Genomic DNA, 26,543 nt, shown 5'->3' on the forward strand with positions numbered 1-26,543 from the left:
AATATAAGGAAAAAAAGACTGAAAAAAGGGGGAAAAGGGGGGAAAAAAAGACAGAAAAAAGGGGAAAAAGGGGAAAAAGACCGAGAGAAGAGGGGAAAAGAGGGGAAAATGGGGAAAAAAGGGGAAGAAAAGACAGAAAAAAGGGGAAAAAAAGGAAAAAAGACCGAAAAAAGAGGGGAAAAGGGGAAAAAGGGGAAAAAGAGGAAAAAGGGAAAAAAGGGGAAAAAGGGGAAAAAGGGAAAAAAGGGGGAAAAGGGGAAAAAAGGGAAAAAAGGGGAAAAAAGGGGAAAAAGGGGAAAAAAGGGGAAAAAAGGGAAAAAAGGGGAAAAAGGGAAAAAGGGAAAAAAGGGGAAAAAGGGGAAAAAGGGGAAAAAGGGGAAAAAGGGGAAAAAGGGGAAAAAGGGGAAAAAGGGGAAAAGGGGAAAAAGGGAAAAAGGGAAAAAGGGAAAAAGGGGAAAAAGGGGAAAAAAGGGGGAAAAGGGGAAAAAGGACAAAAGGGGAAAAAGGGGAAAAAAGGGGAAAAAGGGGAAAAAGGGGAAAAAGGGAAAAAAGGGAAAAAGGGGAAAAAGGGGAGCGGGCTTCGGGCCCGAGCGGGGCCGGGAAGCGGCGGGAAAAGCCGAGCGGGGCCGGAAGTTCCCGAGCGGCGCCGGAAATTCCCGAGCGGCGCCGGAAGTTCCGAGCGGGACCGGAAGCGCCGAGCGCTGGCGGGAGTTCCCGAGCGCCGCCGGGAATTGCCGAAGCGGCGGCGGAAGGAGCCGAAGGCGCGGCCGGAAGCGGCCGAGCGCGGCCGGAAGCGGCGGAGCGCGGGCGGAGGCGGCGCGGCCTGAGGGCGGCCGTGAGGAGCGGGGAGGCGCCGGGAGAGCTCCGGGAAAGCTCCGGGGAGGCGCCGGGAAAGCTCCGGGAGGCTCCCGGGGAGCCGCCGCCATGTCCGACTTCGACGAGTTCGAGCGGCAGCTGAACGAGAACAAACAAGGTACCGGCCCCGCCCCCCCCACGGGCCGCGCCTCACGGGGGGGGGGAACGGGGGAGACCCCCCCAAAAATTGGGGGAGACCCCCCCCCACCACCCCAGCCCAAATTTGGGGTTCCCCCCCCCCCGGTTTTGGGGTTCCTCCAGTCCCGGTTTGGGTTCTCCCCCCGAAAATTTGGGTTCGACTTTCGGTGCCCCCCCCTCCCCTTCCCCAAATTGGGCTCGTCCGCCATTGGTTTTGACCCCCCCCCCAATTTTGGGGTTCGCCCTCCCCAAATTTGGGGATCCCCTTCTAAATTTGGGGTCCCCCCCACACGAATTTGGGATCCCCCTCTTAATTTGGGGTCCCCCCACACGAATTTGGGATCCCCCCTCTCCAATTTTGACCCCCCCCCCCAATTTTGGGGTTCGCCCTCCCTAATTTGGAGACCCCCCCCTCTTAATTTGGGGTTCCCCCACCCCAAATTTGGGGATCCCCCCTCTTAATTTGGGGTCCCCCCTCTCCAATTTTGACCCCCACCCCCAATTTTGGGGTTCGCCCTCCCTAATTTGGGGATCCCCCCCTCTTAATTTGGGGTTTCCCCACCCCAATTTTGACCCCACCCCAAAATTTGGGGACCCCGCTCTTAATTTGGGGTTCCCCCACCCCAATTTTGTCCCCCACCTCCAATTTTTGGGGTCCCCCCACCCCAAATTTGGGGACCCCCCTCTTAATTTGGGGTCCCCCCACACGAATTTGGGGTCTCCCCCATTCCAATTTTGACCCCACCCCAAAATTTGGGGTCCCCCCACCCCAAATTTCGGGATCCCCCTCTTAATTTAAGGTCCCTCCTCAAGAATTTGGGATCCCCCCCCATTCCAATTTTGACCTCCACCCCAAAATTTGGGGTCCCCCCACCCCAAATTTGGGGATCCCCCTCTTAATTTGGGGTTCCCCCTCCCCAAATTTGGGGATCCCCTTCTTAATTTGGGGTCCCTCCTCACGAATTTGGGATCCCCCCCATTCCAATTTTGACCCCCACCCCAATTTTTGACCCCCACCCCAAATTTGGGGATCCCCCCTCCTAATTTGAGGTCCCCCCTCCCCAAATTTGGGGACTCCCCTCTTAATTTGGGGTCCCCCCCACGGGAATTTGGGGTCCCCCCCTCCCCAATTTTTGACCCCACCCCAATTTTGGGGAACCCCCCCCCTCGAATTTTGGATCCCCCCAAATTTTGGGTTCATCCTTCGTGACCCCCTCCCCCAAATTTTGGGGTCCCCTCCTCCAATTTTGGATCCCCCCCAAATTTTGGGATAATTTTGGGTTTTTCCCCCACAATTTTGGGATAATTTTGGGGTTTTACCTCCCAATTTTGGGATAATTTTGGATTTTTCCCCTCACAATTTTGGGATAATTTTGGGTTTTTTCCCCCCCCAATTTTGGGAGAATTTGGGGTTTTTTCCACCCAAATTTTGGGATAATTTTGGGTCTTTTCCCCCCCCAATTTTGGGATAATTTTGGATTTTTCCCCTCACAATTTTGGGATAATTTTGGGGTTTCCTCCCCCCCCAATTTTGGGATAATTTTGGGGTTTTTTCCACCCAAATTTTGGGATAATTCTGGGTCTTTTCCCCCCCAATTTTGGGATAATTTTGGGGTTTTACCTCCCAATTTTGGGATAATTTTGGATTTTTCCCCTCACAGTTTTGGGATAATTTTGGGTTTTTCCCCCCCCCAACCAATTTTGGGATAATTTTGGTTTTTTTCCACTTTTTTGGGGTTGATTTTGGGGTATTTTCTCCCCTCGCAGAGCGGGACAAGGAGAACCGGGGGTTTGGATTAGTTTGAGTTTATTTTATGATATGTTGGGTTATTTTGGTTTATTTTAGGTTTATTTTAGGTTTATTTTGGGTTAATTTTGGCCCATTTTGGGTTAATTTGGGGCCATTTTGGGTTAATTTGGGGCCATTTTGGGTTAATTTGGGGCCATTTTGGGTTAATTTTGGCCCATTTTGGGTGTTTTCTCCCCTCGCAGAGCGGGACAAGGAGAACCGGGGGTTTGGGTTAGTTTGGGATATTTTGGTTTATTTTAGGTTTATTTTGGGTTTATTTTGGGATATTTTGGGTATCTTTGGGGCTATTTTGGGTTAATTTGGGGCCATTTTGGGTTAATTTTGGGCCATTTTGGGTGTTTTCTCCCCTCGCAGAGTGGGACAAGGAGAACCGGGGGTTTGGGTTAGTTTGGGATATTTTGGGTTGATTTGGGGTATATTTTGGGTTTATTTTGTGATTTTTGGGCCATTTTGGGTTAATTTTGGCCCATTTTGGGTTAATTTTGGCCCATATTGGGTTAATTTTGGGCCATTTTGGGTGTTTTCTCCCCTCGCAGAGCGGGACAAGGAGAACCGGGGGTTTGGGTTAGTTTGGGTTTATTTTATGATATGTTGGGTTATTTTGGGATATTTTGGGTTATTTTGGGATATTTTGGGTAAATTTTGGGATATTTTGGGATATTTGGGTTGATTTTGGGACTTTTCCTCCCCTTGCAGAGTGGGACAAGGAGAACCGGGGGTTTGGCTTGTTTGTGATATTTTGGTTTATTTTAGGTTTATTTTGGGCTTATTTTGAGCTATTTTGGGTTAATTTTGGGCCATTTTGGGTTAATTTTGAGCTATTTTGGGTTAATTTTGGGCCATTTTGGGTTAATTTTGGGCCATTTTGGGTTAATTTTGGTGCATTTTGGGTGTTTTCTCCCCTTGCAGAGCGGGACAAGGAGAACCGGGGGTTTGGGTTAGTTTGGGATATTTTGGTTTATTTTAGGTTTATTTTGGGATATTTTGGGATATTTCGGGTTAATTTTGGGTTAATTTTGGCCCATTTTGGGTTAATTTTGAGCTATTTTGGGTTAATTTTGGCCGATTTTGGGTGTTTCCTCCCCTCGCAGAGCGGGACAAGGAGAACCGGGGCTTTGGGTTAGTTTGGGATATTTTGGTTTATTTTAGGTTTATTTTGGGTTAATTTTGGGCCATTTTGGGTTAATTTTGGGATATTTTGGGTTAATTTGGGGCCATTTTGGGTTAATTTTGGCCGATTTTGGGTGTTTCCTCCCCTCGCAGAGCGGGACAAGGAGAACCGGGGGTTTGGATTAGTTTGAGTTTAGTTTATGATATGTTGGGTTATTTTGGTTTATTTTGGGTTTATTTTGGGATATTTTGGGTTAATTTTGGCCCATTTTGGGTTAATTTTGGCCCATTTTGGGTTAATTTTGAGCTATTTTGGGTTAATTTTGGCCGATTTTGGGTGTTTCCTCCCCTCGCAGAGCGGGACAAGGAGAACCGGCACCGCAAGCGCTCCCACAGCCGCTCGCGCAGCCGCGACCGCAAACGGCGCAGCCGCTCCCGGGAGCGCCGCAACCGCGACCAGCGCAGCGTGTCCCGCGACCGCCGCCGCCGCCGGTAACTGGGGAAACTGGGAATACTGGGAATACTGGGAATGGGCACTGGGAGCACTGGGAGCACTGGGAATGGGCACTGGGATACTGGGAGCACTGGGAGCGCCGCAACCGCGACCAGCGCAGCGTGTCCCGCGACCGCCGCCGCCGCCGGTAACTGGGAGCACTGGGAATACTGGGAATACTGGGAATGGGCACTGGGGATACTGGGGATACTGGGAATGGGCACTGGGAGCACTGGGAATGGGCATTGGGATACTGGGAGCACTGGGAGCAGCCGCTCCCGAGAGCGCCGCAACCGCGACCAGCGCAGCGTGTCCCGCGACCGCCGCCGCCGCCGGTAACTGGGAGCACTGGGAATACTGGGAGCACTGGGAATGGGCACTGGGGGCACTGGGGATACTGGGAATGGGCACTGGGAGCACTGGGAATGGGCACTGGGATACTGGGAGCACTGGGAGCAGCCGCTCCCGGGATCGCCGCAACCGCGACCAGCGCAGCGTGTCCCGCGACCGCCGCCGCCGCCGGTAACTGGGAGCACTGGGAATACTGGGAATGGGCACTGGGGATACTGGGAGCACTGGGAATGGGCACTGGGAGCACTGGGAATGGGCACTGGGATACTGGGAGCACTGGGAATACTGGGAATGGGCACTGGGATACTGGGAGCACTGGGAGCGCCGCAACCGCGACCAGCGCAGCGTGTCCCGCGACCGCCGCCGCCGCCGGTAACTGGGAGCACTGGGGATACTGGGGATACTGGGAATGGGCACTGGGGGCACTGGGGATACTGGGAATGGGCACTGGGAGCACTGGGAATGGGCACTGGGATACTGGGAGCACTGGGAGCAGCCGCTCCCGGGAGCGCCGCAACCGCGACCAGCGCAGCGTGTCCCGCGACCGCCGCCGCCGCCGGTAACTGGGGAAACTGGGAATACTGGGAATACTGGGAATACTGGGAATGGGCACTGGGGATACTGGGGATACTGGGAATGGGCACTGGGATACTGGGGATACTGGGAATGGGCACTGGGATACTGGGAGCACTGGGAGCGCCGCAACCGCGACCAGCGCAGCGTGTCCCGCGACCGCCGCCGCCGCCGGTAACTGGGGAAACTGGGAATACTGGGAATGGGCACTGGGGATACTGGGAATACTGGGAATGGGCACTGGGGATACTGGGGATACTGGGAGCACTGGGAGCGCCGCAACCGCGACCAGCGCAGCGTGTCCCGCGACCGCCGCCGCCGCCGGTAACTGGGAGCACTGGGAATACTGGGAATGGGCACTGGGATACTGGGGATACTGGGAATGGGCACTGGGAGCACTGGGAATGGGCACTGGGATACTGGGAGCACTGGGAGCGCCGCAACCGCGACCAGCGCAGCGTGTCCCGCGACCGCCGCCGCCGCCGGTAACTGGGGAAACTGGGAATACTGGGAATACTGGGAATACTGGGAATGGGCACTGGGAATACTGGGGATACTGGGAATGGGCACTGGGAGCACTGGGAATGGGCACTGGGATACTGGGAGCACTGGGAGCGCCGCAACCGCGACCAGCGCAGCGTGTCCCGCGACCGCCGCCGCTGCCGGTAACTGGGAGCACTGGGAATACTGGGAATACTGGGAATGGGCACTGGGGGCACTGGGGATACTGGGAATGGGCACTGGGATACTGGGAGCACTGGGAGCAGCCGCTCCCGGGAGCGCCGCAACCGCGACCAGCGCAGCGTGTCCCGCGACCGCCGCCGCCGCCGGTAACTGGGAGCACTGGGAATACTGGGAATGGGCACTGGGGGCACGGGAATACTGGGAATACTGGGAATGGGCACTGGGGATACTGGGGATACTGGGAATGGGCACTGGGAGCACTGGGAATGGGCACTGGGATACTGGGAGCACTGGGAGCGCCGCAACCGCGACCAGCGCAGCGTGTCCCGCGACTGCCGCCGCCGCCGGTAACTGGGAGCACTGGGAATACTGGGAATACTGGGAATGGGCACTGGGGGCACTGGGAATACTGGGAATGGGCACTGGGGATACTGGGGATACTGGGAATGGGCACTGGGAGCACTGGGAATGGGCACTGGGATACTGGGAGCACCGGGAGCGCCGCAACCGCGACCAGCGCAGCGTGTCCCGCGACCGCCGCCGCCGCCGGTAACTGGGAGCACTGGGAATACTGGGGACACTGGGAATGGGCACTGGGGATACTGGGGATACTGGGGATGGGCACTGGGATACTGGGGATACTGGGGATGGGCACTGGGGATACTGGGAATGGGCACTGGGAGCACTGGGGATACTGGGAATGGGCACTGGGATACTGGGAGCACTGGGAGCGCCGCAACCGCGACCAGCGCAGCGTGTCCCGCGACCGCCGCCGCCGCCGGTAACTGGGAGCACTGGGAATACTGGGAATACTGGGAATGGGCACTGGGGATACTGGGAGCACTGGGAGCGCCGCAACCGCGACCAGCGCAGCGTGTCCCGCGACCGCCGCCGCCGCCGGTAACTGGGAGCACTGGGAATACTGGGAATGGGCACTGGGATACTGGGGATACTGGGAATGGGCACTGGGGATACTGGGGATACTGGGAATGGGCACTGGGATACTGGGGATACTGGGAATGCTGGGAATGGGCACTGGGGATACTGGGGATACTGGGAATGGGCACTGGGAGCACTGGGAATGGGCACTGGGATACTGGGGATACTGGGAATGGGCACTGGGGATACTGGGAGCACTGGGATCGGTCACTGGGGATACTGGGAATTGGGACTGGGGATACTGGGAGCACTGGGATCAGTCACTGGGGATACTGGGAATTGGCACTGGGGATACTGGGAGCACTGGGATCAGTCACTGGGGATACTGGGGATACTGGGAATTGGGACTGGGGATACTGGGAGCACTGGGAATTGGCACTGGGATTACTGGGACTACTGGGAATTGGCACTGGGAACAGCCCTGGAGATACTGGGAGCATTGGGAGCACTGGGAATACTGGGAATAGGCACTGGGGATACTGGGAATACTGGGATCGGTCACTGGGGATACTGGGGATACTGGGAGTTGGCACTGGGGTTACTGGGAGCACTGGGAACACCCCAGGACCACCAGGATTGAGGTGAGACCCCCCAAAAATGGGGCTGGGAGCCCCAAAAATGGGATTGGGGATCCAAAAATGGGACTGGGGACTCCAAAATGAGGTTGGGGACCCCAAAAATGGGATTGGGGACCCCAAAATGGGGCTAGGGACCCCAAAATGGGGATGGGTATCCCAAAAATGGGGATAAGCATCCCCAAAAATGGGGAAGGGACCCCAGAAATGGGAAGGCACCCCAAATTTGGGAGTGGGGACCCCAAATTTGGGCTGAGGATCTCAAAAATGGAGTTGGGGACCCCAAAAATGGGATTGGGGACCCCAAAATGGGGCTGGGGACCCCAAAATGGGATTGGGGACCCCAAAATGGGGATGGGGATCCCAAAAATGGGGATAAGCATCCCCAAAAATGGGGAAGGGACCCCAGAAATGGGAAGGCACCCCAAATTTGGGATTGGGGACCCCAAATTTGGGCTGAGGATCCCAAAAATGGGGTTGGGGACCCCAAAAATGGGATTGGGGACCCCAAAAATGGGGCTGGGGACCCCAAAATGGGATTGGGGACCCCAAAATGGGATTGGGGACCCCAAAATGGGGATGGGGATCCCAAAAATGGGGATAAGCATCCCCAAAAATGGGCAAGGGACCCCAAAAATGGGGCTGGGACCCCCAAAAATGGGAGTGGGACCCTAAAAATGGGAGTGGGGACCCCCAAAATGGGGCTGGGATCCCAAATTTGGGTTGGGGGATCCCAAATTTCGGCTGGGGGATCCCAATTTTGGGTTGGGGACCCCCAAATTGGGGTGGGACTCCCCCGCCCCCCAATTTCGGGGGTCTCACCCCTTCCAAAATCCCCCCAGGTCACCCCTGAGCCTCTCGGGCCCCCTGAGGTGAGTCCGGGGATTTTGGGGAATTTTTGGGCATTTTTGGGTTTTTTTGGGGGGTTTTGGGGAGAATTTTGGGGGGTTTTTTTGGGAGATATTTGGGGTTTTTTTGGGGATTTTTAGGGGGTTTTTGGGAGAATTTTGGGGTTTTTTTCGGGAGTTTTTTGGGGGAATTTTGGGGTTTTTTTGGGATTTTTAGGGGCTTTTGGGGAGAATTTTGGGGTTTTTTTTGGGGTTGTTTGGGGAGAATTTTGGGGTTTTTTTCAGAAGATTTTTGGGGTTTTTTGGGGGGGGTCTTTGGTGGTTTTAAGGAGGTTTTTTGGGATTTTTTTTTGTGGGGTTTGGAGGGGATTTTGGGGAGAATTTTGGGGGTTTTTTTCGGGAGATTTTCAGGGGATTTTTGGGGGGGATTTTTGGGTTTTTTTAGGAGTTTTTGGGGAGAATTTTGGGTTTTTTTCGGGAGATTTTCAGGGGTATTTTTAGGTTGGTTTTTGGGTTATTTTCGGAGGGTTTTGGGTTGGTTTTTGGTTTTTTGGGGGGGGTTTTGGGTTTGTTTTTGGGATATTTTCTGGACGTTTTCAGGGAGGTTTTGAGTTGGTTTTTAGGTTATTTTCGGGGGGTTTTGGGTTGATTTTTGGGTTCTTTTCGGGCAGGTTTTGGGTTAGTTTTTGGGTTATTTTCAGAGGGTTTTGAGTTGGTTTTTGGGTTATTTTCGGGCAGGTTTTGGGTTAGTTTTTGGGTTATTTTCAGGGGGTTTTGGGTTGATTTTTGGGTTATTTTCGGGGGGTTTTGGGTTGGTTTTTGGTTTTTTTGGGGGGGTTTTGGGTTGTTTTTTGGGATATTTTCTGGGCGTTTTCAGGGAGGTTTTGAGTTGGTTTTTGGGTTATTTTTGGGAGTGTTTTGGGTTGTTTTTTTGGTTATTTTCGGGAGGTTTTCAGGGAGGTTTTGAGTTGGTTTTTGGGTTATTTTTGGGGGGTTTTGGGTTGATTTTTGGGTTATTTTTCCTTTTTTTCTCTCCCCTCCCCAGCCGCTCCCCCCGGCACGAGAAGAAGAAGAAAATTCGGAAATATTGGGACGTGCCCCCCCCGGCTTCGAGCACATCACCCCCATGCAGTACAAGGCCATGCAGGGTGAGACCCCTCCCCAAATTCACCCGGGACCCCCCAAATTCACCCAGAGCCCCCCAAATTCACCCGGACCCCCCCAAACCCCCCCCCGGCTTCGAGCACATCACCCCCATGCAGTACAAGGCCATGCAGGGTGAGACCCCTCCCCGAATTCACCGGGACCCCCCAAATTCACCCAGAGCCCCCCGGGACCCCCTGAATTCACCCGGGACCCCCCAAATTCACCCAGAGCCCCCAAAATTCACCCGGACCCCCCCAAACCCCCCCGGCTTCGAGCACATCACCCCCATGCAGTACAAGGCCATGCAGGGTGAGACCCCTCCCCAAATTCACCCAGAGCCCCCCGGGACCCCCCAAATTCACCGGGACCCCCCAAATTCACCCAGAGCCCCCCAAATTCACCCGGACCCCCCCAAACCCCCCCCGGCTTCGAGCACATCACCCCCATGCAGTACAAGGCCATGCAGGGTGAGACCCCTCCCCAAATTCACCCGGGACCCCCCAAATTCACCCAGAGCCCCCCGGGACCCCCCAAATTCACCCAAACCCCCCCAAATTCACCCAGAGCCCCCCAAATTCACCCAGAGCCCCCGGGACCCCCCGAATTCACCGGGACCCCTCCAAATTCACCCAGAGACACCAAATCCCCCCAAACCCCGTCAGGGCCCCCCAAATCCCAACCTAGAGACCCCAGACCCCCCAAATCCCCCACAAACCTCATTCTAGAGACCCCAAACCCCAACCTAGAGACCCCAGACCCCCTCAGGACCCCCCGAACCCCCTCAGGACCCCCAAAATCTAAACCTAGAGACCCCAAACCCCATCCCAGAGACCCCAAACCCCCTCAGGACCCCCTCAGGACCCCCAAAATCCAAACCTAGAGACTCCAAACCCCATCCTAGAGACCCCAGACCCCCTCAGGACCCCCCAGATCCCCCCAAATTCCTGTTTTTGTGCCCCCCAGCGGCGGGGCAGATCTCGGCCACGGCGCTGCTGCCCCCCCGAACCCCATCCCAGAGACCCCAAATCCCCCAAATCCCCCCAAATCCCCCCCAAACCCCATCCCAGAGACCCCAAACCCCAATCTAGAGACCCCAAACCCCATCCCAGAGACCCCAAACCCCCCCAAATCCCCCCCAAACCCCCCAAATTCCCCCAAATCCCCCCAAATTTCCGTTTTCCCCCAGCGGCGGGGCAGATCCCGGCCACGGCGCTGCTGCCCCCCCGAACCCCATCCCAGAGACCCCAAACCCCCTCAGGACCCCCCAAACCCCCTCAGGACCCCCTAAACCCCCTCAGGACCCCCCAAACCCCATCCCAGAGACCCCAAACCCCAATCTAGAGACCCCAGACCCCATCCCAGAGACCCCAAACCCCCCCAAATCTCCCCAAATCCCCCCAAATCCCCCCCAGACCCCCTCAGGACCCCCCAAACCCCATCCTAGAGACCCCAAACCCCCCCCAAACCCCCTCAGGACCCCCCAAACCCCCCAAATTCCCCCAAATCCCCCCAAATTCCCATTTTTCCCCCAGCGGCGGGGCAGATCCCGGCCACGGCGCTGCTGCCCCCCCAAACCCCATCCCAGAGACCCCAAATCCCCCCAAATCCCCCCAAACCCCCCCCAAACCCCCCAAATTCCCCCAAATCCCCCCAAATTCCCATTTTTCCCCCAGCGGCGGGGCAGATCCCGGCCACGGCGCTGCTGCCCCCCCAAACCCCATCCCAGAGACCCCAAATCCCCCAAATCCCCCCAAACCCCCCCCAAACCCCCCAAATTCCCCCAAATCCCCCCAAATTCCCGTTTTTGTGCCCCCAGCGGCGGGGCAGATCCCGGCCACGGCGCTGCTGCCCACCATGACCCCCGACGGGCTGGCGGTGACGCCCACGCCGGTGCCCGTGGTCGGCAGCCAGATGACGCGGCAGGCGCGGCGCCTCTACGTGGGCAACATCCCCTTCGGCATCACCGAGGTGCCAGGCGGATTTTGGGGGGATTTTGGGGGTTTTTGGGATTTTTTTTTGGGATTTTTTGGGGGGTTTTGGGCTTTATTTGGGGTTTTTTTGGGGTTTTTTTGGGGTTTTTGGGGTTGTTCTTTGAGGCGCCTCTACGTGGGCAACATCCCCTTCGGCATCACCAAGGTGCCAGGCGGATTTTGGGTTTTTTTGGGATTTTTTGGGGGGGGTTTTGGGCTTTATTTGGGGTTTTTTTGGGGTTTTTGGGGTTTTTGGGGCTGTTCTTTGAGGCGCCTCTACGTGGGCAACATCCCCTTCGGCATCACCGAGGTGCCAGGGCGGTTTTGGGGGGATTTTGGGGTTTTTGGGGTTTTTTGGGATTTTTTTGGATTTTTTTGGGGGGTTTTTTTGGGTTTTTTGGGGTTTTTGGGGCTGTTGTTGGAGGCACCTCTACGTGGGCAACATCCCCTTCGGCATCACCGAGGTGCCAGGGGGACTTGGGGGGATTTGGGGTTTTTGGGATTTTTGGGATTTTTTTTGATTTTTTGGGGGTTTTGGGTTTTATTTGGGGTTTTTTGGGGGTTTTTTTGGGTTTTTTGGGGTTTTTGGGGCTGTTCTTTGAGGCGCCTCTATGTGGGCAACATCCCCTTCGGCATCACCGAGGTGCCAGGGGGGATTTGGGGGGATTTTGGGGTTTTCTGGGTTTTTTGGGATTTTTTGGGATTTTTTTGGGGGATTTTTTGGGGGGTTTTGGGCTTTATTTGGGGTTTTTTTGGGTTTTTGGGGCTGTTCTTTGAGGCGCCTCTACGTGGGCAACATCCCCTTCGGCATCACCGAGGTGCCAGGGCGGTTTTGGGGAGATTTTGGGGTTTTTGGGGTTTTTTGGGATTTTTTGGGATTTTTTTTGGATTTTTTGGGGGGTTTTTTGGGGTTTTTTTGGGGTTTTTGGGGCTGTTGTTGGAGGCGCCTCTACGTGGGCAACATCCCCTTCGGCATCACCGAGGTGCCAGGGGGGTTTTGGGGGAATTTTGGGGGTTTTTGGGCATTTTTTGGGGTTTTGGGGTTAATTTATGGTTATTTGGTTTTAATTGGGTTTTTTTGGGTTTATTTATGGTTATTTGGGTTTATTTGGGGGTTTTGGGGTTTTTTTTGGGGAGATTTTTACTGTATTTCTTTCCACTTCTCCGTTTTTATCTCCTTTTTTCTCCCATTTCTCCCTTTTTTCCCTTTTTTTCCCCTTTTCCCCATTTTTTCCCCTTTCCCCCTTTTTTCCCATTTCCCATTTTCTCTCTCATTTTTCACCATTCCCACCCCTTTTTTCCCCATTTTATCCCCATTTTCCCCATTTTCCCCCCTTTTTCCCCGTTTTTCCCCTTTTTATTGCTCTTTTTTCCCCATTTTATCCCCATTTTTTCCCCATTTTATCCCTATTTTTCCCCCTTTTTTATCACCATTTCCCCCCATTTTATTGCCATTTTCCCCCCATTTTCCCCCATTTCCCCCCATTTTCCCCCCATTTTCCCCATCTTCCCCCATTTTCCCCCATTTTTACCCCCATTTTCCCCCCTTTTTCCCCGTTTTCCCCCCTTTTTTCCCCCTTTTTTTCCCATTTCCTATTTTCACTCTCATTTTTCACCATTCCCATTTTTTCCACATTTTCCCCCTTTTATCCCCATTTTCCCCCATTTTTCCCCATTTTTTCCCCATTTTCCCCCATTTTTTCCCCATTTTCCCCCATTTATCCCCATTTTTACCCCAATTTTCCCCCCTTTTTCTCAATTTTTCCCCATTTTCCCCCATTTTATCCCCATTTTCCCCCATTTTTACCCCCATTTCCCCCTTTTCCCCCCTTTTTTCCCCCTTTCTCCCCCTTTTTCCCCCCGAGCCCCCCGGCTGACCCAAAATTGCCGTTTTTCGCCCCAGGAGGCGATGATGGATTTCTTCAACGCGCAGATGCGCCTGGGGGGGCTGACCCAGGCCCCCGGGAACCCCGTCCTGGCCGTGCAGATCAACCAGGACAAGAACTTCGCCTTCCTCGAGGTGCCGCCCGCCTTTTGGGGACAATTCCGGCGATTTCGGGGCCGGGAGGGGAGCGGGACCCGGCCGGGGGGCTCGGCAATGGGCCGGGCCCAAAAACCCCCAAAACGGCCCCAAAAACAGCCCCAAAAACCCCCAAAACGGCCCCAAAAAACCCAAAAATGGCCCCAAAAACCCTGAAAACAGCCCCCAAAACCCCAAAACCAACCCCAGAAACCCAGAAAACAGCCCCAAAAACCCAGAAAACGGCGCCAAAAACCCCAAAAACGGCCCCAAAAACGGCCCCAAGAAACCCAAAAACGGCCCCAAAAACCCTGAAAACGGCCCCAAAAAACACAAAAACAGCCCCTAAAACGGCTCCAAAAACCCAGAAAACAGCCCCAAAAACCGCAAAAACGGCCCCAAAAACCCCAAAAACGGCCCCAAAAACAACCCCAAAAACCCCCAAAACAGCCCCAAAAACCCAGAAAACGGCCCCAAAAACAACCCCAAAAACCCCCAAAACAGCCCCAAAAACCCCAAAAACAGCCCCAAAAACCCCAAAACGGCCCCAAAAAACCCAAAACGGCCCCAAAAACACCAAAAATGGCCCCAAAAACGGCCCCAAAAACCCCAAAAACGGCCCCAGAAACCCCCAAAACGGCCCCAAAAACCCCAAAAACGGCCCCAAAAAACCCGAAAACAGCCCCAAAAACCCCCAAAATGGCCCCAAAAACCCAGAAAATGGCCCCAAAAACGGCCCCGAAACGGCCCCAGAACGGACAGAAATTGTCAGAGATTGGCACCGAAATTTGCCCTGAAATTCCCAAAATTCACACCAAAATCTGCCCCAAAATGGCCTCAAAATTCATAGAAATTGTCACAGATTGTCACAAAAATCTGCCCCAAAGTTCCCAAAATTCTCCCAAAATCTGCCCTGAAATGGCCCCGAAATTCACAGAAATTGTTCCCAAAATGTGCCCAGAAATTCTCACCAAAATCTGCCCCGAAATTCCCAAAATTCTCCCCAAAATCTGCCCCGAAATGGCCCCAAAATGACCCTAAAATTCTCACAAATTCTTCCCCAAAAATCTGCCTTAAATGGCCCCAAAATTCACAGAAATTCTCACAGATTCTCCCCAAAATCTGTCCTGAAATTCCCAAAATTCTCCCCAAAATCTGCCCCAAAACGGCCCCGAAATTCAGAGAAATTCTCACAGATTCTCCCCAAAATGGCCCCAAAATGGTCCCAAAATTCAGAGAAATTCTCACAAATTCTCCCCAAAATGGCCACAAAATGGTCCCAAAATTCACAGAAAGTCTCACAAACTGTCACCAAATCTGTCCCAAAGTTCCTAAAATTCTCACCAAAACCTGCCCCAAAATGGCCCCAAAATTCTCACAAATTCTCACCAAAACCTGCCCAGAAATGGCCCCAAAATTCTCACAAATTCTCACCAAAACCTGCCCCAAAATGGCCCCGAAATTCTCACAAATTCTCACCAAAACCCGCCCCAAAATGGCTCCAAAATTGACATTTTTGGGCTCCCAAATCCCATTTTTGGTCACCCTAACCCCATTTTTGGTCACCCTAACCCCATTTTCGTGGTCCCCGAGCCCATTTTCGGGCTCCCTGACCCCAATTTCGGGTCCCCCGACCCCAAATTTTGGTTTTTTTGCCCCAGTTCCGCTCGGTGGACGAGACGACGCAGGCCATGGCCTTCGACGGGATCATCTTCCAGGGGCAGTCGCTGAAGATCCGGCGGCCCCACGACTACCAACCCCTGCCCGGGATGTCCGAAAACCCCTCGGTCTACGTGCCCGGTGAGAGCCCCAAAATCCCCCAAAATCACCCCAAAAATATCCCAAAATCACCCCAAAAATCCCCTCGAAAATCCACCCAGAAATACCCAAAAATCCCCCAAAAATCTCCCCAACCCCTGCCCGGGATGTCCGAAAACCCGTCGGTCTACGTGCCCGGTGAGAGCCCCAAAATCCCCCAAAATCACCCCAAAAATACCCCAAACTCACCCCAAAAATCCCCTCGAAAATCCACCCAAAATTACCTGAAAATTACCCAAAAAATCCCCCCAAAAATCCCCCAACCCCTGCCCGGGATGTCCGAAAACCCCTCGGTCTACGTGCCCGGTGAGAGCCCCAAAATCCCCCAAAATCACCCCAAAAATATCCCAAAATCACCCCAAAAATCCCCTCAAAAATCCACCCAGAAATACCCAAATATCCCCCCAAAAATCCCCCCAAAAATCCCCCCAAAAATCCCCCAACCCCTGCCCGGGATGTCCGAAAACCCCTCGGTCTACGTGCCCGGTGAGAGCCCCAAAATCCCCCAAAATCACCCCAAAAATACCCCAAAAATCCCTCCAGAAATACTCCAAAATTACCCCCAAAATACCCCAAAAATCCCCACAAAAATTCCCCCATAAATACCCCAAAATCCCCCAAAATTACCCCAAAAATCCTCCAAAAATCCCCCAAAATCCCCCAAAAAATCCCCTAAAATCTCTCCAAAAATCCCCCAAAATCCCCCCAAAAATCCCTAAAATCTCTCCAAAAATACCCCGAAAACACCCTGAAGTCACCCCAAAATTACCCTAAAAATCAGGGACGCTCCCAAGTTCTAGGGAGGAATTTTTGGGGTCCCAGGTGGAATTTTGGGGTCCCAGGTGAAATTTTTGGGGTCCCAGATGGAATTTTGGGGTCCCAGGTGAAATTTTGGGATTCCAGGTGAATTTTTTGGGTTCCCAGGTGGAAATTTGGGGGTCCCAGGTGGAAATTTGGGGGTCCCAGGTGGAATTTTGGGGTCCCAGGTGGAATTTTGGGATTCCAGGTGGAATTTTTGGGATTCCAGGTGAAATTTTGGGTTCCCAGGTGAATTTTGGGTTTCCAGGTGGAAATTTTTGGGGTCCCAGGTGGAATTTTGGGATTCCAGGTGGAATTTTTGGGATTCCAGGTGAAATTTTGGGGTTCCAGATGGAATTTTTGGGATTCCAGGTGGAAATTTTGGGATTCCAGGTGGAAATTTTGGGGTCCCAGGTGGAAATTTTGGGATTCCAGGTGAAATTTGGGGTCCCAGGTGGAATTTTGGGTCCCAGGTGGAATTTTTGGGTCCCAGGTGGAATTTTTGGGTTTCCAGGTGGAAATTTGGGGATTCCAGGTGGAAATTTTGGGATTCCAGGTGAAATTTTGGGTTCCAGGTGGAATTTTGGGGATTCCAGGTGGAATTTTGGGATTCCAGGTGAAATTTTGGGATTCCAGGTGGAATTTTGGGTTCCCAGGTGGAATTTTGGGGGTCCCAGGTGAAATTTCTGGGCTCCCAGGCGGAATTTTTGGGATTCCAGGTGGAAATTTTGGGGTTCCAGGTGGAAATTTTGGGATTCCAGGTGGAATTTTGGGTTCCCAGGTGGAATTTTGGGGATTCCAGGTGGGATTTTTTGGGGGTTTCCTGTGGGGTTTTTTGTTTCCTGTGGTTTCCTGTTTGATTTTTGGGGTCCCAGGTGGAATTTTGGGCTCCCAGGTGGAATTTTGGGGCTCCAGGGCTGAAATTTGGGGCATTTTTGGCCTTTTCCAGGTGTGGTCTCCACGGTGGTTCCGGACTCCGCCCACAAACTCTTCATTGGGGGCCTCCCCAATTACCTGAACGACGACCAGGTGAGGGGGGGAGCCCCAAAAATCCCCCCAAAAAACCCCAAAATCCTCCAAAAATCCCTCCCAAAAATCCCCCAAAAATCCCCCAAAAATCCTCCAAAAATCCCCCCTAAAATCCCCCAAAATTCCCCCAAAAATCCCTCAAAATCCTTCAAAAATCCCTCAAAACCTCCTTAAAAAATCCCCCCTAAACTCTTCCCAAAATTGCCCCAAAAATCTCCCCAAAATTCCTTCAAAATTCCCTCAAAATCCCCCCAAAATTCCCCTCAAAAAATCCCCCCAAAATTTCCCAAATCCCAGGGGGGGAATTCCCAAATCCCAGGAGGGAATTCCCAAATCCCAGGGAGGAATTCCCAAATCCCAGAGGGAATTCCCAAATCCCAGGAGGGGAATTCCCAAATCCCAGGAGGGGAATTCCCAAATCCAGAGGGAATTCCCCAATCCCAGGAGGAATTCCCAAATCCCAGAGGGAATTCCCAAATCCCAGGAGGGGAATTCCCAAATCCAGAGGGAATTCCCCAATCCCAGGGAGGAATTCCCAAATCCAGAGGGAATCCCAAATCCAGAGGGAATTCCCCAATTCCAGGAGAATTCCCAGACCCCAAAATTCCCCAAAAATCCCCAAAATTGAGCTGGAATTCAGCCCATGGATCGGGACGGGAGCGACTGGGACCCCCGGGGGGTTTTGGGGAGGGGAATTCCCAATCCAGGGGGTTCCCAAAATTCCCGGAATTCCCGGAATTCCCGAATTCCCGGCAGGTGAAGGAGCTGCTGACGTCCTTCGGGCCCCTCAAGGCCTTTAACCTGGTCAAGGACAGCGCCACGGGGCTGAGCAAGGGCTACGCCTTCTGCGAGTACGTGGACATCAACGTCACCGACCAGGTACCAAAACTGCCCAAAATCTGCCCAAAAAATGACCAAAAACTGCCCAAAATCTGCTGAAAATATCAGCCCAAAATAACCCAAAACGGGCTAAAACGTCAGCCCGAAACAGCCCAAAATAACCCAAACTCTGCGAGTACGTGGACATCAACGTCACCGACCAGGTACCAAAACTGCCCAAAATCTGCCCAAAAAATGACCAAAATATGCCCAAAATCCACCCAAAATAGCGGCCCAAAATCTGCCCGAAAACTGACCAAAAAGCCCAAAACATCAGCCCAAAATAACCCAAAATCTGCGAGTACGTGGACATCAACGTCACCGACCAGGTACCAAAACTGCCCAAAATCTGCCCAAAAAATGACCCAAAAATGACCAAAATGTGCCCAAAATCTGCTGAAAATATCAGCCCGAAAACTGACCAAAAAGCCCAAAACATCAGCCCAAAATAACCCAAAATCTGCGAGTACATGGACATCAACGTCACCGATCAGGTACCAAAACTGCCCAAAATCTGCCCAAAAAATGACCAAAAACTGCCCAAAATCCACCCAAAATAGCGGCCCAAAATCGGCCCGAAAACTGACCAAAACAACCCAAAACATCAGCCCAAAATAACCCAAAATCTGCGAGTACGTGGACATCAACGTCACTGACCAGGTACCAAAACTGCCCAAAATCTGCCCAAAAAATGACCAAAAAATGACCAAAATGTGCCCAAAATCAGCACCAAAATCTGCCCAAAACAGCCCCAAAAATCCCAGAATTTCCCCCCAAATTTCCTCAAAGTCCCAGAATTTCCCCCCAAAATCCCAGAATTTCCCCCCCAAAAGCCCCAAAATCCCAGAATTTCCCCCCAAATTTCCTCAAAGTCCCAGAATTTCCCCCCAAAATCCCAGAATTTCCCCCCCAAAAGCCCCAAAATCCCAGAATTTCCCCCCAAATTTCCTCAAAATCCCAGATTTCCCCCCCAAAAAAACCAAAAAAATCCAAATATTTTTGGAGCCCCAAATTTCCTCTAAACCCACCCAAATCCCCTCCCAAAACACCCCAAAATCCCAGAATTTCCCCCCAAAAGCCCCAAAATCCCAAATTTTTCCCCCAAACCCGGCCCTGCTGGGGTCCTTGGGGGTCTCAGCCCCCCAAATTTGGGGAGGGGGTCCCAAATCTTTTTGGAGCCCCCAAAATACCCCAAATCCCCTCCCAAAACACCCCAAAATCCCAGAATTTCCCCCCAAAATCCCAGAATTTCCCTCCAAAAAGCCCCAAAATCCTGGAATTTCTCCCCAAACCTGGCCCTGCTGGGGGTCTCAGCCCCCCAAATTTGGGGAGGGGGTCCCAAATCTTTTTGGAGCCCCCAAAATACCACAAATCCCCTCAAAAACACCCCAAAATCCCAGAATTTCCCCCCAAAATCCCAGAATTTCCCTCCAAAAAGCCCCAAAATCCCGGAATTTCTCCCCAAACCTGGCCCTGCTGGGGGTCTCAGCCCCCCAAATTTGGGCAGGGGGTCACAAATCTTTTTGGAGCCCCCGAAATACCCCAAATCCCCTCAAAAACACCCCAAAATCCCAGAATTTCCCCCCAAAATCCCAAATTTTTCCCCCAAACCCGGCCCTGCTGGGGTCCTTGGGTGTCTCAGCCCCCCAAATTTGGGGAGGGGGTCCCAAATCTTTTTGGAGCCCCCAAAATACCCCAAATCCCCTCCCAAAACACCCCAGAATCCCAGAATTTCCCCCAAAAAAGCCCCAAAATCCCGGAATTTCCCCCAACCCCGGCCCTGCTGGGGTCCTCGGGGGTCTCAGCCCCCCAAATTTGGGGAGGGGGTCCCAAATCTTTTTGGAGCCCCAAATTCCCTCTAAACTCACCCAAATCCCCTCCCAAAACACCCCAAAATCCCAGAATTTCCCCCCAAAATCCCAGAATTTCCCCCCAAAAAGCCCCAAAATCCTGGAATTTCCCCCAAACCCGGCCCTGCTGGGGTCCTCGGGGGTCTCAGCCCCCCAAATTTGGGGAGGGGTCCCGCTGACCCCCTGACCCCCCCAGGCCATCGCGGGGCTCAACGGGATGCAGCTCGGGGACAAGAAGCTGCTGGTGCAGCGGGCGAGCGTCGGGGCCAAGAACGCCACCCTGGTGAGTTCCCAAATTCCCAAATTCCTAAATTCCCAAATTCCCAAATCCCAAATTCCCAAAATCCCCAAATTCCCAAAATCCCAAATTCCCAAATTCCAAAATTCCCAAATCCCCAAAATCCCAAATCCCAAAATCCCCAAATTCCCAAAATCCCAAATCCCCAAAATCCCCAAATCCCCAAAATCTCAAATTCCCCAAATTCCCAAATCCCCAAAATCCCAAATCCCCAAAATCCCCAAATTCCCAAAATCCCAAATTCCCAAAATCCCCAAATTCCCAAATCCCCAAATTCCCAAAATCCCAAATTGCCAAATCCCCAAATTCACCGTTTTTCCCCGTTTTTCCCCCATTTCCCCCCATTTTTCCCCTGTTTCCCCCTTTTTTCCCCATTCCTCCCCCGTTTCTCCCCATTTTCTCACCATTTTTCCCCCATTTTCCCTCCGTTTTTCCCCATTTCCCCCCATTTTCCCCCATTTCCCATTTCCCCGTTTCTCCCCCGTTTTCCCCCATTTTCCCCCCGTTTTTCCCCCCGTTTTTCCCCCTGTTTTTCCCCCATTTCCCCCCATTTCCCCCCATTTTCCCCCCATTTTTCCCCATTCCCCCCCATTTCCCCCTGTTTTTCCCCCCATTTTTCCCCATTTTCTCACCGTTTTCCCCATTTTTTCCCCCCAATTTCCCCCCATTTTTCCCCATTTCCCCCCATTTCCCCATTTCTCCCCCGTTTCTCCCCATTTTCTCACCATTTTTCCCCCATTTCCCCCCATTTCCCCCCATTTTTCCCCATTTTCTCACCGTTTTCCCCATTTTTTCCCCCATTTCCCCCCATTTCCCCCATTTTTCCCCCATTTCCCCCCATTTCCCCCCATTTCCCCCCATTTTTCCCCATTTTTCCCCCATTTCCCTCATTTTTCCCCCATTTTCCCCCGTTTTTCCCCCGTTTTTTCACCGTTTTTCCCCCATTTTTCCCCCATTTCCCCCCATTTTCCCCCCATTTTCTCACCGTTTCCCCCGTTTCCCCCCATTTCCCCCCATTTTTCCCCCATTTTATCCCCATTTCCCCCATTTTCTCACCATTTTTCCCCATTTCCCCCTGTTTTTCCCCCCATTTCCCCCCATTTTCCCCCATTTTCTCACTGTTTGCCCCCATTTTCCCCCCATTTCCCCCATTCCCCCCATTTCCCCCCATTTCCCCCCATTTCCCCCCATTTTCCCCCCATTTTCCCCCCATTTCCCCCCATTTCCCCCCATTTCCCCCATTTTTTCCCGATTTTCCCCCATTTCCCCCCATTTTTCCCCATTCCCCCCATTTCCCCCCATTTTTCCCCCCATTTTTCCCCATTTTCTCACCGTTTTCCCCGTTTTTTCCCCCATTTCCCCTGTTTTCCCCCATTTCCCCCCATTCCCCCCCATTCCCCCCCATTTCCCCCGTTTTTCCCCCCATTTTTCCCCATTTTCTCACCGTTTTCCCCGTTTTTTCCCCATTTCCCCCCGTTTTTCCCCCATTTCCCCGCTCAGAGCACCATCAACCAGACGCCGGTGACGCTGCAGGTGCCGGGGCTGATGAGCTCGCAGGTGCAGATGGGCGGGCACCCCACCGAGGTGCTGTGCCTGCTCAACATGGTGCTGCCCGAGGAGCTGCTGGACGACGACGAGTACGAGGAGATCGTCGAGGACGTGCGCGACGAGTGCGGCAAGTACGGCACCGTCAAATCCATCGAGATCCCGCGGCCCGTCGACGGCGTCGAGGTGCCGGGCTGTGGGAAGGTGAGAAACCGGTGAAAAATGGGGTCACCTGTGTGCCAGGTGTGCCCAGGTGTGCTGGGAATGGGCTAGGAAAGGGTTAATCCAAGTACGGCACCGTCAAATCCATCGAGATCCCGCGGCCCGTCGACGGCGTCGAGGTGCCGGGATGTGGGAAGGTGAGAAACGGGGTTACCTGTGTGCCAGGTGTGCCCAGGTGTGCTGGGAATGGGGATAGGAAAGGGTTAATTCAGGTACGGCACCGTCAAATCCATCGAGATCCCGCGGCCCGTCGACGGCGTCGAGGTGCCGGGCTGTGGGAAGGTGAGAAACGGGGTTACCTGTGTGCCAGGTGTGCTGGGAATGGGCTAGGAAAGGGTTAAATCCATGGATCACAAAGGGTTAAATCCATGGAGATCACAAAGGGTTAATCCATGGAGATCACAAAGGGTTAAATCCATGGAGATCACAAAGGGTTAAATCCATGGATCACAAAGGGTTAAATCCATGGAGATCACAAAGGGTTAAATCCATGGATCACAAAGGGTTAAATCCATGGAGATCACAAAGGGTTAAATCCATGGATCACAAAGGGTTAAATCCATGGAGATCACAAAGGGTTAAATCCATGGATCACAAAGGGTTAAATCCATGGATCACAAAGGGTTGAATCCATGGATCACAAAGGGTTAATCCATGGCGATCACAAAGGGTTAATCCATGGATCACAAAGGGTTAATCCATGGGGATCACAAAGGGTTAAATCCATGGATCACAAAGGGTTAAATCCATGGAGATCACAAAGGGTTAAATCCATGGATCACAAAGGGTTAATCCATGGAGATCACAAAGGGTTAATCCATGGAGATCACAAAGGGTTAAATCCATGGAGATCACAAAGGGTTAAATCCATGGATCACAAAGGGTTAAATCCATGGAGATCACAAAGGGTTAAATCCATGGATCACAAAGGGTTAATCCATGGATCACAAAGGGTTAATCCATGGAGATCCTTGGGGTGTGGGAAGGTGAGAAACAGGAGATTTGGGGTTACCTGTGTGCCCAGGTGTGCTGGGAATGGGCTAGGAAAGGGTTAAATCCAGTATGGAAAGGGTTAAATCCATGGAGATCACACAAAGGGTTAAATCCATGGAGATCCCGGTGTCGAGGTCCTGGATTGTGGGAAGGTGAGAAACGGGAGATTTGGGGTTACCTGTGTGCCAGGTGTGCCGGGAATGGGCTAGGAAAGGGTTAATCCAAGTACGGCACCGTCAAATCCATCGAGATCCCGCGGCCCGTCGACGGCGTCGAGGTGCCGGGATGTGGGAAGGTGAGATTTGGGGTCACCTGTGTGCCAGGTGTGCCCAGGTGTGCTGGGAATGGGGATAGGAAAGGGTTAATCCATGGAGATCACACAAAGAGTTAAATCCATGGGGATCACAAAGGGTTAAATCCATGGAGATCCCGGTGTCGAGGTCCTGGATTGTGGAAAGGTGAGAAATGAGAGATTTGGGGTTACCTGTGTGCCAGGTGTGCCCAGGTGTGCTGGGAATGGGGCTAGGAAAGGGTTAAATCCAGTATGGAATGGTGAAATCCATGGAGATCACACAAAGGGTTAAATTCATGGATACACAAAAGGTTAAATCCATGGATCACAAAGGGTTAATCCATGGATCACAAAGGGTTAAATCCATGGGGATCACAAAGGGTTAATCCATGGATCACAAAGGGTTAAATGCATGGATCCATAAAGGGTTAATCCATGGATCACAAAGGGTTAATCCATGGATCACAAAGGGTTAATCCATGGATCACATTAATCCATGGATCACAAAGGGTTAATCCATGGATCACAAAGGGTTAATCCATGGATCACAAAGGGTTAATCCATGGACATCCCACAAAAAATTCCCATTTTTGGGCCCCAAAATCCCTTTTTTTTTCGCCAAAAAAATCCCCTGAAATCACCAAAATTACCAAAAATTACCAAAAACGGCCCAAATTTGCCCAAAATGACGGGAATTTTACCCAAATTTTGCAGATTTTCGTGGAGTTCACCTCGGTGTTCGACTGCCAGAAGGCCATGCAGGGTCTGGGGTGTTTCTCAGTCCATTTGTCCCATCCAGTGACCCAAAATCCCCTGAATTCACCCCAAATCACCAAAATGACTAAAACCAGCCCAAATTTGCCCAAAATGACGGGAATTTTGCCCAAATTTTGCAGATTTTCGTGGAGTTCACCTCGGTGTTCGACTGCCAGAAGGCCCCGGGGTCCCTCAGTCCCTGTGTCCCCAAAACCGCCCTGAAATGACCCAAAATCCCCCGAATTCACCCCAAATCACCAAAACGACTAAAAACGGCCCAAATTTGCCCAAAATGACGGGAATTTTGCCCAAATTTTGCAGATTTTCGTGGAGTTCACCTCGGTGTTCGACTGCCAGAAGGCCATGCAGGGTCTGGGGTGTTTCTCAGTCCATTTGTCCCATCCAGTGACCCAAAATCCCCCGAATTCACCCCAAATCACCAAAACGACTAAAAATGGCCCAAATTTGCCCAAAATGACGGGAATTTTACCCAAATTTTTGCAGATTTTCGTGGAGTTCACCTCGGTGTTCGACTGCCAGAAGGCCATGCAGGGTCTGGGCTGTCCTTGTGTCCCTGTGTCCCATCCAGTGACCCAAAATCCCCCGAATTCACCCCAAATCACCAAAACGACTAAAACCGGCCCAAATTTGCCCAAAATGACGGGAATTTTACCCAAATTTTGCAGATTTTCATGGAGTTCACCTCGGTGTTCGACTGCCAGAAGGCCCCGGGGTCCCTCAGTCCATTTGTCCCATCCAGTGACCCAAAATCCCCCGAATTCACCCCAAATCCCCATAAATCCCAAAAACGGCCCAAATTTGCCCAAAATGACGGGAATTTTACCCAAATTTTGCAGATTTTCGTGGAGTTCACCTCGGTGTTCGACTGCCAGAAGGCCATGCAGGGTCTGGGCTGTCCTTGTGTCCCTCTGTCCCATTCCAGTGACCCAAAATCCCCCAAATTCACCCCAAATCACCAAAACGACTAAAACCGGCCCAAATTTGCCCAAAATGACGGGAATTTTACCCAAATTTTTGCAGATTTTCGTGGAGTTCACCTCGGTGTTCGACTGCCAGAAGGCCATGCAGGGTCTGGGGTGTTTCTCAGTCCATTTGTCCCATTCCAGTGACCCAAAATCCCCCGAATTCACCCCAAATCACCAAAACGACTAAAAACGGCCCAAATTTGCCCAAAATGACGGGAATTTTACCCAAATTTTTGCAGATTTTCGTGGAGTTCACCTCGGTGTTCGACTGCCAGAAGGCCATGCAGGGTCTGGGGTGTTTCTCAGTCCATTTGTCCCATTCCAGTGACCCAAAATCCCCCGAATTCACCCCAAATCCCCATAAATCCCAAAAACGGCCCAAATTTGCCCAAAATGACGGGAATTTTACCCAAATTTTGCAGATTTTCGTGGAGTTCACCTCGGTGTTCGACTGCCAGAAGGCCATGCAGGGTCTGGGCTGTCCTTGTGTCCCTCTGTCCCATTCCAGTGACCCAAAATCCCCCAAATTCACCCCAAATCACCAAAACGACTAAAACCGGCCCAAATTTGCCCAAAATGACGGGAATTTTACCCAAATTTTTGCAGATTTTCGTGGAGTTCACCTCGGTGTTCGACTGCCAGAAGGCCATGCAGGGTCTGGGGTGTTTCTCAGTCCATTTGTCCCATTCCAGTGACCCAAAATCCCCCGAATTCACCCCAAATCACCAAAACGACTAAAAACGGCCCAAATTTGCCCAAAATGACGGGAATTTTACCCAAATTTTTGCAGATTTTCGTGGAGTTCACCTCGGTGTTCGACTGCCAGAAGGCCATGCAGGGTCTGGGGTGTTTCTCAGTCCATTTGTCCCATCCAGTGACCCAAAATCCCCCGAATTCACCCCAAATCACCAAAACGACTAAAACCAGCCCAAATTTGCCCAAAATGACGGGAATTTTACCCAAATTTTTGCAGATTTTCGTGGAGTTCACCTCGGTGTTCGACTGCCAGAAGGCCATGCAGGGTCTGGGCTGTCCTTGTGTCCCTCTGTCCCATCCAGTGACCCAAAATCCCCCGAATTCACCCCAAATCACCAAAACGACTAAAAACGGCCCAAATTTGCCCAAAATGACGGGAATTTTACCCAAATTTTTGCAGATTTTCGTGGAGTTCACCTCGGTGTTCGACTGCCAGAAGGCCATGCAGGGCCTGACCGGCCGCAAGTTCGCCAACCGCGTGGTGGTCACCAAATTCTGCGACCCCGACTCCTACCACCGCCGCGACTTCTGGTAGCCCCGCCCCGCTTTTGTCCCAAAATCCCCGAATTTCGCCCCAAAAAATTCCCACCTTTCGCCCCCCTCGGACCCTCCCCACCCCCCCTCCCAGCCCCTCCCCCACCCCATCCCCCCACCCAGGATTAAAGGATTTTTTTCCAGTTTTTTTGGGGTTTTGTGGAGTTTGGTTTTTGGTTTTTTTGGCGGTTGGGGGTTTGGTGGTTTTTGGGGTGAAAAAGTTAAATTTGGGTGAAAACGGTGGGGTTTGGTGAAAAACTTTGAGTTTTGGGGTT

At 52.3% G+C, this 26,543-nt stretch overlaps 1 protein-coding gene and 1 long non-coding RNA gene across 2 annotated transcripts; both read left to right on the forward strand.

Annotated features, from left to right (window-relative positions):
* Positions 1-773: 773 nt before the first annotated feature.
* Positions 774-26,414, forward strand: U2AF2 (U2 small nuclear RNA auxiliary factor 2). The gene is made up of 12 exons (XM_077789876.1): positions 774-973; positions 4,270-4,405; positions 9,422-9,472; positions 9,602-9,654; positions 11,339-11,490; positions 13,396-13,512; positions 15,174-15,312; positions 17,078-17,157; positions 17,914-18,036; positions 20,083-20,169; positions 21,685-21,933; positions 26,135-26,414. Exons 1-12 carry the CDS (start codon positions 925-927, stop codon positions 26,267-26,269), a joined length of 1,371 nt encoding a protein of 456 aa, XP_077646002.1. The 5' UTR covers positions 774-924; the 3' UTR covers positions 26,270-26,414.
* Positions 22,138-26,125, forward strand: LOC144248147 (uncharacterized). Its single transcript, XR_013341533.1, has 2 exons — positions 22,138-22,233; positions 23,951-26,125. It is a non-coding gene; the product is annotated as an uncharacterized LOC144248147 (long non-coding RNA).
* Positions 26,415-26,543: the final 129 nt, after the last annotated feature.

Source organism: Lonchura striata, chromosome 38, assembly GCF_046129695.1.
Source record: "Lonchura striata isolate bLonStr1 chromosome 38, bLonStr1.mat, whole genome shotgun sequence".
In the NCBI taxonomy this organism is placed as follows: domain Eukaryota; kingdom Metazoa; phylum Chordata; class Aves; order Passeriformes; family Estrildidae; genus Lonchura; species Lonchura striata.